The 14,311-nt window shown below is 45.2% G+C and overlaps 1 protein-coding gene across 1 annotated transcript in view; it reads left to right on the top strand.

The window, feature by feature from the left end:
• The window catches only part of ATRN (attractin), a 136,683-nt gene that overhangs the window by 96,868 nt on the left and 25,504 nt on the right, over positions 1 to 14,311 (top strand). The window contains exon 26 of the mRNA XM_010002327.1: positions 5,097 to 5,175. Within this exon, the coding sequence (XP_010000629.1) occupies positions 5,097 to 5,175 (79 nt within the window). The remainder of the gene's footprint in view (positions 1 to 5,096; positions 5,176 to 14,311) is intronic.

The following is a 14,311-nucleotide window of genomic DNA, read 5'->3' as shown; positions in this document are numbered from 1 at the left end:
CCAACACAGCTCTTGTTCCAAGCAGCTGTTTCTTTCTGCTGCCTCCATGTTTACACAGTTTCTTTCCAAGAGATGATTGGAGGGGGGAGAAAAATACCCTCTTTAAAGCTACTGATGTGAGTATCAGGTCTTTTTAACTTAATTCAGGGTGGCTTAGGCCAAGTAAACCCAGCAGATACACCTTGACTTCACTCTACCCCCAGGGCCCTTCCAGCAGGTGATGGACTTCAGCCCAGCAAGCAGATGCTGAAGTAGAGCAAGGGAGGGAAATAATTTCCTTAGAGCCTTTAGAGCTTTTGTGGTTATTTGCTGCCTCCTTGTGACGGTACCAAGATGTTTGGTGGTGTTCCTTTGAAACACAGGGGGCTGTGGTGAGTGTTTTGGAAAGAGTTTTTGTAAATGGTTCATTCCTCTCTGTGCTTTGCTTCTGAAAGTCTTGGCTGTGGTGCCAGAAGTGAGGCAGGGAAGAGAAACCTGTGAAAGACAAGAAGAAAGAACATTTTCCCCCAGACTGCAACACGTACACTCTTGTGCAGTGTTGCATTTTGGAACGGGGATTTGATAGAGGGATCTTAGTTCTCCACTCTTGCTTTCTTCTCCAAGGGAGTAAATGAATATGTATGGGGAGAAGCTGTGTTCAAATCAACCAGAAATAATAAGTCCATCCCTGATGTTTACAAGTCACTGAGCTCCCAACCTAAGAAGGACATGGAGCTCCTGAGGAAGCCCAGAGGAGGCCACAAAGATGCTCAGAGGGCTGGAGCAGCTCTGCTCTAGAGACAGGCTGGGAGAGTTGGGGTGTTCAGCCTGGAGAAGAGAAGGCTCCAGGGAGACCTGAGAGCACCTTCCAGTGCCTGAAGGGGCTCCAGGAAAGCTGGGGAGGGGCTTGGGACAAGGGCAGGGAGTGAGAGGACAAGGAGGAACAGTTTTAAGCTGAAAGGGGGAAGAGTGAGATGAGATACTAGGAAGAAACTCTTTGCTATGAGGGTGGTGGTGAGACCCTGGCCCAGGTTGCCCAGGGAAGCTGTGGCTGCCCCATCCCTGGCAGTGTTGAAGGACAGGTTGGAGCAACCTGGACTGGTAGGAGGTGTCCCTGCCCATGCAAGGGGGTTGGAACGGGATGATCTTTAAGGTCCCTTCTGACTCAAACCATTCTATGAGTTCAGTCTGATTTGATCTGTGTTTTCAGTCCAGTGTGTATATCGCTGGTGCTCTCTGATCAATACGGAGGACACGGCTCTTGTCAGGGTCACCTACAGCAAGGTGGAGATCTCCCAGTGACCTTGCTGGCTGTGCACAGGACAGTGGAGCTTCATCCATATGCTTGACCTTCCAACAAATCCCTCATGAATGTCCATCTCTCCGAGATGTGTTTTTATAACACAAAGGTGCTGGAGATGGATGAAGCATGTGGTCTTTTTCCTCTGCCCTTGGGATTTCTACTTCCTTTCCCCAAACAAAGAGGTGTTGAGGGGGTAGACCCAGCAAAGCCATGGCAGAAGTATCTAAAATGCTTTATCCTGAAGTGTAACTTCTTTCTGGAGTCATGATGTGAACATGATTGATTGCCTGGCAGGCTTTGTGCTTTGGCAGCCTGTCCTGGGGACTCCTGCAGATGTTTGGAATATTGTTGTTTTTGTAAAGCCAGGAATTAAATGGGGAGCCAGGAACACTTTTTTCCTGCTGCCTTGAAGATTTTGTTTTATTTCCACCCTCAGTTTGTCCAATGATGTTAAAATGTTACTGAAAACAAAGCAGACCAAGGGTTCAGCTGGTGGTGGTAGCTGTGCTGGTTTTACTTGGATACATTTGGAATTTTTGCTCTTCAGGGAGCAGTTTCCTATTTGAGTCTCAGAGACAAAGCAAACCTTGCACCTAAGGAAGGTTTTGGGATTTTTTGAGGAAAAGGGAGCTTAAAAGAGTAAAAAAACTTAACAAAGCCATTTCCTGCTGGTAAGCAGTTCTGAGGAGAATGATCTGGGAGTCCTGGTAGACAGCAAACTATCCATGAGCCAGCAGTGTGCCCTGGTGCCCAGAGGGCCAATGGAATCCTGGGGTGCATAAGGAAGAGTGTGGCCAGCAGGTCAAGGGAGGTCATTCTCCCCCTCTGCTCTGCCCTGGTGAGGCCACATCTGGAGAACTGGGACCAGTTCTGGGCTCCCCAGTTCAAGAGAGACAGGAACTGATGGAGAGAGTCCAGGGAGAGCAACAAAGCTGACTGGGGGATTGGAGCATCTCCCTGATGAGGAAAGGCTGAGAACTGAGGCTGTTCAGCCTGGAGAAGAGAAGGCTGAGGACAGACCTTATCAATGCCTACAGGTATCTCAGGGTGGGTGCAGGAGGATGGAGCCAGACTCTGCTCAGCAGTGCCCAGGGACAGGACGAGGGGCAACGGGCACAAGCTGGAACATGGGAAGTGCCATGGAAATATGAGGAGAAACTTCTTTAGGGTGAGGGTGAGAGAGCCCTGGGACAGGCTGCCCAGGGAGGGTGTGGAGTCTCCTCTGGAGAGGTTCAAGACCCACCTGGATGTAGCCCTGGGTAATGGGCTCTAGGGGATCCTGCTTTAGCAGGGGGGTTGAACTGGATGATCTCTAGAGCTCCCTTCCAACATTGGCAATTCCATGATTATGTAGTTAAGACCTGTAATTGTGTAAGTGTGATGGCATTGATGCCTTGGGGAGCTAAAACAAAAGCAGGCACTCAAAAATATTGCTAGTCCATCATTCATTTGTGCATGTTCAGGTGTGTCAAAAGTGACAATCCATCTAGTCCAAACGTGACCTTGTCCAGGAGAGAAATACAAGTTTCCAAGTGGTGCAGACAGTGCTCCAGCACTTGCTGCAGCAGCAGGGAGCTGTGGGAAAGGAGAGCAGAAAATATCAGTCGTCAATAATGCATGTGCACTTCTTTACCAAAACAGCAATTAAAGATTTAATGTAGATGCTTTACTAGTTAATGGGAGCACATTGTTTTTTTACTGCAGAAGTCAGTAGTAATCCAGTACCTCTCAGGAAGGAAAATAAAATGGCCATTAAAAGTGCTTGTCGAAACCGTTTGTATTTGCAGAGAAATGACCAGGCTTTTTGCAGGGAAATAATGTCAGATTTTAATACTTAGAGAAAATGTGGGGGAAGTGGTTTGGAATACAGACCTTTTAAAAGGAAAGAGGCCAAACAAATCTCTCCTTGATCCTGCTTAAATTTATAAAGGAATAAGCACCGTAGGAGTCTCTGAAAGCAGCGCAGACGTTTTAGTGCTGAAGTCACACAAGTGCCAATTTTTTAATATCATGTACAGTAGGATAGGAAAACAGATTTCTTAAATATCTAAGCTTGAAAAATACAATCACGTTGCCCACTGGCTCTCCCTTGTGTGCTCAGTGCCTGACCACATGCAGTTTTTATAATATATAGGTTATGGATAGTTATACATAACCAGGAGCAGCTCCTCCTTCTGCATCTCAGGGAGTGGTTCCTGCTGCCTGGCCTTTCCATCATGGTAAATGTCTGATGAATCACTTGGTGTTGTAGGACAAGACTCTCAGGTGCTCAAAGGAGAAAAGGTGCAGTCCCTCAGAGATCATAGAATCCCAGACTGCCTTGAGTTGGAAGGGACCTTCAAGATCATCCAGTTCCAACCCCCCTGCATGGGCAGGGACACCTCCCACCAGCCCAGGTTGCTCCGAGCCCCATCCAACCTGCCCTTCAACACTGCCAGGGATGGGGCAGCCACAGCTTCTCTGGGCAACCTGGGCCAGGGTCTCACCACCCTTGTAGTGAAGAAATAGTACAAGGCAAATGGCTGTCTTTGAAAAGACAGAGGACCAGGGAACTGGTGGGATGAGATGCCATCCATCATCATAAGCCGTGTTTTTTTGGGTCAGGAGTGCAACTGTGGCTTCATGTGCAAGGAGAGGAAGTCATTGGGGTCATGGATGCTGGTATGAGTAAAGGTGGGAGAGCACAGTGCAAATCTGCAAAAGGGATTGATTTTGGGAAGCAGAGCTGAGTTTGTTTCCAAAGGGAGGAGATACTGATCCCCCACAGTCTTTCTCCCACCGTGATCTTTCCTCCATGGATGTGGGGCTCCACTGGGAGCCCCAGAAGGATGAGGACTGAACCATGCCCAGAGGTGGAGAGGGGGGCTGCTTCCCCCTTCCACAGAAACCCCAGTTCATGCACACAGAGCACAGCAACTGGTGTATATAGTGCACTTCAGGAAATAAATCACTTCCTCTGGTGAATCTACCTTTGAGCACACTCTTTAGATATACTCTAGGGCGTGGGGAAGGAGGTTGGTTGGGTGACATTTGCTCTTCCCCATCAGTGTGGTACTTGAAAAGAGTTCACTGGGGTTCAGATACACAAAGGGAAAACGTTGATGGGAGGAAGCTTGTGTGCCTTGAAGTTGCTCATTAGGTATTCAGTGTGATAAGATGCTAACTGTCAATAAAGTCAGCTTTTATTATTCATGTTATTATTATAACTGCTTTTTTGTCATATCTGCTGCTTTGCATTTTCCCTAGAAGCTGATAAATCTATTCATCTTCTCTTTAGATTTAAGAAAAGCAATCTAGATTTGGGGAAAACAAGAAATGCCCACAGTTTTGCAACAGCCAGTGTAAAAAGAATCCCAACTACTATCAGCTTTATCTTATTTTTGTAATTTGGGAAAGAAAAAAACCAATAATCTGTTTTCTCTGCTTCCTTCAAAGCTTTTATTTTTTTTGGGTTATCCTCTCACTTGAAAAACCTCCAAAGACAGTCAATACTGGCATTTCCAATTTGATTAAATCTTCCAGCCTCACTGTTTTGATTCCCTAGTGAAAATTGGTGGATGCTGTATAAGGAGGTCAAACAGGTAACTTTGGAACAAGAGTTTTCTCTGGAAATAGATGTACATTGTTCCTCACCAGGTGTCATGAGCACTGAACTGTGCAAAACATTCTGCACTGCTGTATTATCTTTCATCAAAACACCTCTAAGTATGACATGAACTTTGAGTCTAGTTTTTTTATTGTTTGCTGGAGTTTTTCAGCTGCCTTTATACTATGAACAAGGACATAAGATCTGTATTTTTTTTTTCCTTTGCAGTTGTTTCCTGTCTTTGCTCCTGGTGGCAGCTGTGGTTTGGAAGATTAAACAAAGTTGCTGGGCATCACGACGAAGAGAGGTTGAAATGACAAAATCTGTCTTTTGAATGCCTTTTTTATATAGTTCTCTCTTGTATTTTATTCACATGTGCATATCATTAACCTTCAGTTAAGGATAAGCTTCACTAATCTATAAATGCTTGTTTAGGGATTTATAAGAGTGCACTTTTGATTGCAGTTTCAGTGACAAATGATGCTCTTTTAGTATCCTGGTGCTGCAGTTTGTGAAGCACAAAAAAAAATGGGGGTGAATGTGCTGAGTCTCCAGAGCTTGGTTTCCAGACAGCATGAATACTAACCCACTGCAAATCAGGAGATTCTTTGCATCACTTTTGAAAGAGGAAGTTTCTGCTCTGAATCTCTGAGCCACAAGGTCCTGCTTTAATCTCTTAAGAAAAGGCTAATCCCCATTTTCAAATTAAAAGTTTGTCTCGTGGTTTGTGGTTTATTTTTTCTTTTCCCCAGGGACTTAGTAGCATAAGATAAAAGGGGGAGAAGCCACCCACAGTTTGGAAGGCTCTAGTGCTCCACTTACACAGGCAACTTTTAGTGCCAGAGCTTTTCTCCCCCTCACCAATCCATGGACCATACCAGCTTCCCAACTTGTTCTTCTTTGCAACATGTATGAACATGTCTGCCTCACACCCCCAAAATGTGGCTTCTCCTTTATCCCTGATGGATTTGATGATCTTTTTTTTTTTTAACCAGCCTTTTTCCCCTTCTTCTCAATTGAAACTAATTTCACATTACACTCAGAGCACTCAGGCTGACTGAGATAGAGTGGCCAGCCCCTTGTTGCTCAGTAGCATACAGAACATGTCCTGATTTCTCATTTTTAAGCACAAATGCAGAAATAGATAGTGGGGCTGTGTCTGTAGAGGAGCAAGTCCTGGGTGCTGCGAGGCAGACGATGCCCGTTCCTGGGCTCTCTTGCCGTGATGAGCACAAAAACCATGGAAGGAAGCCCTGGAAGATGTAGAAATACAGCAGAAGTCAGGCTGGGCTGTGCTTGGGATTATTTGTAGGAGCTCAGTGTGTCCATCTCTGTGTAAGCATCTGTACATGATCACCCAAGAGCAGGTAGCTTTTCCTGAGGAGTGCAGTGTCTCTCTTCCCCTGCTTTTGGATTTTAGGGGGAAATCTGCCCTAATTCTCATAGATTTCCCTCCCAGCTGTCCTGCTGGGATCAAGCTCTTGGCAGCTGCAGCCACCCAGACATCTAACTGTTCCATCCAAGGGTGTTTTATTCCTATGTTAGTTGATCAAGAGTGTTCTGGGGATTAATTTTTCCAGGGCTGAAATTCTGTGTCGGTGCTCGTTTCTTGCAAAGCTTCAAAAATTTGTCTGGTTCTGCTTCCCAGTGGGAATAGTATAAATGTATTCAATCTGAGGATCTCCTTTCTTATAATAAAGCAGGATTATGTCTGATAACTTTCCCTCCTCTTCTTTCTGCTTCAGATGCTTTTCCTCTTACTAGTGAACTCAAATGCATAATATAGTCAGTGGTCTTCACACAGATAACCCTTAATCGTTGAAATAATTCAAGTCTTTGAGGTTTTCTGTATTCTCTGAAGGTAGATAAATTTTTACTAGGGCAGGCTGGTTTTTTCCTTCTCTCTTTCTTGGCAAGAAAGGAAGCTGGAGTCAGCATAACATTCCCTTTTGGCTCCTGGGGTTAAATGTTATCTAGGAATGTATAAGGAACATGGACTGAGAAGTAAACACTGTGCTTTGGAGCTCAGTTTAAATATTTTAGCAGTGCCCTAAATGAAAAATGTCTGTATAATTTAAGTTACTTTCAGCCTAATGGATGTTTAAGGAAAAAAAAAAAGCTGGCATTCTAGCAACACCTTAGTGTGTTTTAGTCTCAATTCAGTTTCCACGTGTGGCTGTTTGAGAGGCAGTTGAGCAGTGTGTTCTTTTCCTGGCAGTTTCCTGCCTTTTGCTTGTCTTGCTCCTTCCTTACATCTAGTGATTCTATCTTGTACTTCATAATCTCTGCCGTTCCATCTGTCATTAAAAATACTTGGAAAACTTGAGGAAACTGTTTAAAATCTTTTCTCATGCCATTATTAGATATATTAATAGGAATTATCTCCAGAAACAAACGTCTGCCCCAAAATTCTTTGACTTTTTGGTATTATCTAGGATTGTTTTATAGCTCACAGGGAGCTTTTTATGCAGCCTGAAATAAATCCTGTCAAGGCTCCTTTTAAACATTATTAGTTGAAATAATGATTAATAGCAGTTTGCTACACTGCAAGTATTAAGTGCACACAAGTTTGTTCTTCTGAGGCTGTTTTTGAAGCGTGGGATTTTTAGGTTTGTAATTCTTCTTTTTGGCATTGGTTGCTCTTTGGTTTCTCTGTCTTGGGTCTCAGAATTTACAGACTAGACTGGGACAAATCTATTTTATCTTTTTTTTTTTTTTTCCCCCTCTATAAACTACTGCCACAGTCAATGGGAGACCAACCCCTCCTTCTCCTCCCACCATATTATGATTTTGAAGCAGGGTGAAAAGAAAGATGATGAAGAAGCAGTAGCAGAGTCAATGGGAGACCAACCCCTCCTTCTCCTCCTCCCACCATATTATAATTTTGAAGCAGGGTGAAAGGAAAGATGATGAAGAAGCAGTAGCAGGACACCAGATTCAGACAGCATATTGTAAGGTTTAAGATAATATCTGTTACAGCCCTGGAGGGAAGGTATTTTTCTGGTTTGGACTATATTTTTAGAAGTAGTCCAGTTACAGTCTTGCGTCTCCCATGGCTTGTGTTCTGGGAATTCTGCTCTTGTTCTCTAATCTTTACCCAAATGTTAGTAAAATGCAAAGCAATCTGCAGGTCATTCCCAGCTATCAAACACTTCTGCTTCCAGTGGAAGGATTGCAAGGCCTGAACTTCTTATCACGGTGCAGAGTGAAAAGTAGATGGCTCAAGGTTCATCTGAGGTGTGTGTGTAGGACAGAAGAGGGAGTGTGTGGAAAGGTCTAGGAGGAACATTTCTGCATTCAGTTCCAGAGCCCCCAACATAAGAAGGTCATGGAGCTCCTGGAGAGAGTCCAGAAGAGGCCACAGAGATGATCCCAGGGCTGGAGCAGCTCTGCTCTGGAGCCAGGCTGGGAGAGTTGAGGTGTTCAGCCTGGAGAAGAGAAGGCTCCAGGGAGAACTTAGAGCACCTTCCAGTGCCTGGAGGGGCTCCAGGAAAGCTGAGGAGGGGCTTTTTACAAGAGAGGGCAGTGATAGGACAAGAGGTAATGGTTTTAAACTGAAAGAGGGGAGATTTAGGTGAGACATTAGGAAGAAATTCTTTGCTGTGAGGGTGGTGAGACCCTGGCCCAGGTTGCCCAGAGAAGCTGTGGCTGCCCCATCCCTGGCAGTGTTGAAGGGCAGGTTGGATGGGGCTTGGAGCAGCCTGGGCTGGTGGGAGGTGTCCCTGCCCATGCAGGGGGGGTGGAACTGGATGATCTTGAAGGTCCCTTCCAACCCAAACCATCCTGTGGTTCTGTGAAATTGTACAGCAGTGCTTGGTGTATCAGGTTCATGGAACAGAGCAGTATCATTTGACTGAAACTAAATTTGCATTACTCCTGAGAAAGCAGTGAGCTACCAGTCCAGAATCTACCTCAGGATCCTGTAAAATACAGGTTTCTCCTGATTTATTTTTTTTCTTCCCCTCCTGCAGCTGATTCTCTTTGACCTACTGCTGGCACATGCCAGTGCAGATGTTTTTCAGCCTTCAGGCAAAAGGGTCTTCTGGGTGTGCAAACAGGGCATAGCAAATGGATAGCAGTAGGAAAATTAGTTTGGAGCACTGCACAGAAGTTCAGGCCTTGCAGAGTATAAAACTTGACCTGAAGTAAAAATGGGAGCAATTTGTGTCATATCAGGCATGGAGTAGATGGGATTGTAAAATGTGTGTTTATTCCCTCTCCAGTGAGCACCAAGTTTAAGTATCTTCACACATCTTAAAGAGGGAAAATGGAAATAAAAAGGCAGCTTTTATAGGAGGCTTAAGATGGGGTGGATGACATTAGGAAATAAGGATAGGAAATATCTTTCTATCTTGTCTCTAGAAAATGACACGTTAAATGTATCGAGGTGGTAATGGCCAGTAATGCACCAAGTACCAGAGCAGCATTAGGTATTGAATATGCTCATCTGCTGGCCTGAATTTTCTGGCCTATTGTTTCATTTCAGCATCCAGCTCCTATCCTCTCCACCCTCAGTCTACTTCGTGCCCACCACTTTGAGCAAGAAATAGCTCCTCTTAATATTCCCAGCAAATGGAGCAGGGAGGGGGATTTGGCTGACCTGGTGTAACTCTCTGCGTGGGGGTCAGTGGGGTCACCCCCTGTGCCCCACCAGGATGTGTTAGGGAGCATCAACACCAAGCACGTACAGAGATAACTAAATTGAGGTGTCTGGAGCTCAACTGCACCCTTAACATACATAAAATTGTCTGTGTTTTGCCTCCTGTATTGCCAAGAATATCCAGGACTGAACATTATTACTCTGTGCGGTGCCCAACTTATTCAGGATGAGCTTTGTGTATTGATTTGCTGCAGGGATTATCCTTCTCCTTCCTGACCTCTTCTTTGCTGAAATCTCTTTGCCTCCCAAGTGTATTCAAAACGTAGCAGCTCTTCTTTTTTCACCAGCAGCTCTGCTGTAATGTCCATGAACACTGAATACCATTTAAAAAGGTGTTTTCTGTGTTCATTTGTACACCAGAGACTTTCCAAGGGATGTGTTTATTTACTGCCCTGCCTTCATCTTCTTCCCCTTCCTCTCACCTCTTAGTCTTTCATTCATCTCTTATGTCTTCTCCTTTTGACTGTGATTTAAGGTATCCCTTGTCAAGGGAGAGGATTCAGGGTTGGAATATTTTCAAACTGTAACTGTAAATCAGGGTCTTCATCACTGGAGTCTCCAGCAGTGTCTCCTTGGAAGGATCTAGTATTGGCCTTACACAAGAACATTAAAAGTTCAGGTAACAAATGTCCCTTGATTTGGGCAGTCCCAAGTGCCTTGGAAGGCTTTGAAGAAATGAGATGTGCTGGTGCCAAACGTTGCTGCTGTTCTCTTCAGGCTCCCAGCAGTTGTTTGGCATGTAGACCTTCTTGTTTGCCAGCACAGACAGTGCTAGTTGGTGTCTGTCAGCTGAGAAGAAAATAAGCACTTGTTGTTGGCATAGTTGGTGGGGAAAACATGAACTGGGGGAGTGAGAAATCATGGCAAGCAGATCATTTACACGAAGGACAGACTTTTTAGCAGGACAAGGAGTAATGGTTTTGGATGGGAAGAGGGGAGATTTAAAGTAGATATAAAGAAGACATTTTTTACACTGAGGGTGGTGAAACCCTGGCCCAGGTTGCCCAGGGAGGTGGGAGATGCCCCATCCCTGGAAACATTCCAGGTCAGGTTGGACAGGGCTCTGAGCAACCTGGTCTAGTTGAGGATGTCCCTGCTCACTGCATGTTGGGGTTGAACTAGGTGACCTTTAAAGGTCCCTTCCAACCCAAAACATTCTATGATTCTATGATTACCTGGTCAGCACCCTGGGTTGTCTCATTGACAAGTGCCAGGTCCTTCACTTTGGTCACAGTAACCTCATGCCATGTTACAGGCTTGGGGAAGAGTGGCTGGAAAGCAGGTGGAAAAGGATCTGGGAGTACTGGTGGATGGCCAGCTGAACATGAGCCAGCAGAGTTGGCCAAGAAGGCCAATGGCATCCTGGCCTGCATCAGAAACAGTGTGTCCAGCAGGAGTAAGGAGGTGGTTGTGCCCCTGTACTCAGCCCTGGTGAGGCCACAGCTTGTGTACTGTGTGCAGTTCTGGGCTCCACAGGATGAGAAAGACCTTGAGGTCCTGGAGTGTGTCCAGAGAAGACCAACAAGGCTGGTGAGGGGTATGGAGGGCATGTCATATGAGGAGAGGCTGAGGGAACTGGGGTTGTTTAGTCTGAAGAAGAGAAGGCTCAGGAGAGTTCTTGCTCTCTACAACTACCTGAAGAGAGGTTGTAGAGAGGCTGGTGTTGGTCTCTTCTCCCAAGTAACTAGAGACAGGACAAGAAGAAATGGGTAGAAGTTGTGCCAGGGGAGGTTTAGGTTGGATATTAGTGGTGAGGCTTTAGAACAGTCTGCCCAGGGAGGTAGTGGAGTCACCATCCCTGGGCATGTTCAAGAAGCATTTAGATGTGGTGCTTCAGGATGTAGTTTAGTGGTTGTGGTAGTTGGACTGTGGTTGGACTTGATCATCTTGAAGGTCTTTTCCAAACTTAATGATTCACTGATTACAGGATGAAACGACAGCCTGATTATGTATTTTAGGGGGAGTTTACTTCCCAGAACACCTGTTCCCTGGAAATTAGACTGAAATTGTGTTGACCATGGTGAATTAATAACTGTACATAATAAATTCCCAGTTCCTGTGTTTGTAGGTAGAGTAATAAAGTAACAGCACAGAGGTGGTGTAACCAGTTACTGGAGCACTGTGTCCACTCTGGTCTCAGCAATGTCTTGGGTGTTGCAGGTAGTACAGAACAAACCTGCAGGATTAATTTGTTATCTGGAAGATAAGCAAGAGACTAAAGCATCACAAATTACTCATTTTATCCAGAGAAGAATGTATTGAGACTTGATGGTGTGAGTCAGTGTCTGTAAAAAGGAACTGTAGAAGATTCATGATGGGATAAGGATCCTGTAAATGATCAGCCAAAGTCTGCAACTGGGGTTAAAACCTGTTCTGTTTTTCTCCTTTTTTTAATGGTGACAGTAGCAGTGCCAGTCATCTATTATTTTTTGTTTTAGGAACGTTGGCTCTCAGGTCAGAATTTGGGTGCTTTTGGAAGGATCCTTTCTAGGTCAGTCCGAGTCAACGTGCTTGTGGAAATCACAGGGTGCAGCTCAATGGTTTGTGCTGTGCAGGAGGTCAGATCAAATCATCATAACTTTTTCCACTACCCCTACATGTAAAATCCATGAATGGGAACCAAGTCTCAGTGCCTGGAGGCTTTTTCCAAAACACAAAGGCTGTGTGCTCTCTGCAGTGATCTGTGTTGCTTTGGTCACCAACTGAAGGAAATTACAGCAGAAATAAGAGATGCCCCGAAGAGGAGAAACATCCCAAAATATTAATGTTGACAAGAGATTCCAGCTCAGAAGGAAGCTGATGGTCCATTTTTGTTTGAACATGCTGCTGTCACTTCTGTGCCTAATGGAGCTCATCTTGGTTGAACTCACAGATGGCCAGTTACAGTTGACCATTTGTAGCTTTAATACATGGAGGACACCATCCTATCAGGTTGGCAGCCAGAGACACAGTGTTGGGTTCCAACTCAGCTTTTCTCACATCATCTTTCACAGAATCACAGAGTGTTGAGGGTTGGAAAGGACCTCTTGAGATCATCTAGTCCAAATCCTCTGCTAGAGCAGGATCCCCTAGAGCAGATCCCACATGAACACATCCAGGTGGGTTTGGATGTCTCCAGGGATGGAGACTCCCCAACCTCCCTGGGCAGCTTGTTCTAGGGCTCTGTTTTCTCATCTCCAGGTTAAAGCTCCCTTGGACCACTTTGTACCCATTGCCCACCTTTAGTGGTGTTGCTGCTAGGGAATGAAGTTGGGTTTGGCATATCCCAAAAGAGAGCAGCTGGCCAGCTTCTGTGATGCTGAAGCTAGACTATCAAGTTCAGCCTCATTCAAAAAAACCCACAACTGTGCCTGGTGAAGCTCTTGTCATTTCAGGCTCCTGGTGGTAGGAATCAGTGGTACAGGCATCTAATTTAGCTGTTTGGAAGGATCAGGGAGAGAAGCAGTGTTGTGCAGTTGTGCTAGAAGAGCTGTAGCCCATCAAAGGTGTGCTCTGCTATTTTCTAATTATCTGGTATTGGGATATATTGTAGCCTGCATGGACTACACACTTGTGCTCTTTCAAAAAGAAATGATATCTTACTCTTCTTATTAAAGGTCAGGTTTTCTGTGCCCTCCTACTGGGCATGATTATGATGAATAACTTACTTATCTTAATCAGCCCTGAATTAAATATCTTCTGTCATTTCAGCATGAGGCAAGTTCCCAGCAGCTTTGCTTTTCTGGTTTGTTGTAGTTTTGAAGTGTAGAAATGCCTGTTGAGAAGCATTTGAACATTAATTCTCTCCTCCTCTCTCTTTCGACACAGCCTGCAAAGTCAGTTACAAAACTAATTAGCTGACATTAATATGTGCATTGCTCCAGGGGCTGAAAAACTTCATTTTCAGGGATGATGGAAGCGTCAGAGAAAATTGTTTGTTGACTTACATGGTAGTTAATGTAATTGTGGTTAAATGCTTTAAATCACTTATTTCTGAGACAATGTGGCTTGTCTTCACGGAATATTAATATCTTGTGTGTTTGTTTCTTTGCTGATGTCCCTTTTTATTTTGGAGGAGGTAATTCCATTGACTTCTCTCTGATGCCCCAAGGTCACCATATAACCATAACACAAAGCAAAGGGTCCCACAACAGGATGGGAGGATGTTCCTTCAAAGTAATCCACAGTGGTGGCTGAGCAGCTGTCAGTGCTGGCCAGGTAGACATGCCATGTCCAGCTGCCATTGCCACCACCACTGGGAAGGACACCTTCTCCAGAGGCCCTTGGGAACCCCAGAAGGGTGATGTCCCCTTCCCACCTTGGTTCTCAGCAGCCTGTGAGCTGCAGTTTTGGCAGGTATCATTGCATCAGGAGTTCTGGAAGAAGTTCTCCAGACACTCTTCTCAGAGTTAGTCATGCAGTGGTGCCTGGAAATAGGTAGTTGATAGTTTCCGTGCGTACATAAAGCTGTGTTTGTGCCCAAAAGGGATGAGCCACCTGCTGAATTCAAATGAAGCCCTTGGAACAATCCAGGATGTGCAGGAACAAGGTCAAAATGCTGCTCTACCAGTGCAACCACTCTGCCCAGTATGTTTTGGAAAGAGAGGAGTGTTCCTCATCCTCTGACCTCTAGAAAAATGCTGTGACTTCAGTCAGCAAGTGACCGAGTCAGGGCTGATGAGCCTCCCAGGGACAATGTTGTTACCTTTGCTTGGTGTATGCAATTAGACCCTTGAGGTTCTGGATGTGGTCCAGAGAAGGGCAGGGAGCTGGGGGAAGGGGCGGAGCACAAGTGTGAGCAGGA

Source organism: Chaetura pelagica, unplaced genomic scaffold (genome assembly GCF_000747805.2).
Source record: "Chaetura pelagica isolate M959 unplaced genomic scaffold, ChaPel_1.0 scaffold347, whole genome shotgun sequence".
Classification (NCBI taxonomy): domain Eukaryota; kingdom Metazoa; phylum Chordata; class Aves; order Apodiformes; family Apodidae; genus Chaetura; species Chaetura pelagica.
Note: the sequence above shows the minus strand (reverse complement) of the source record. Positions and strands in the feature narration are given on the sequence as shown.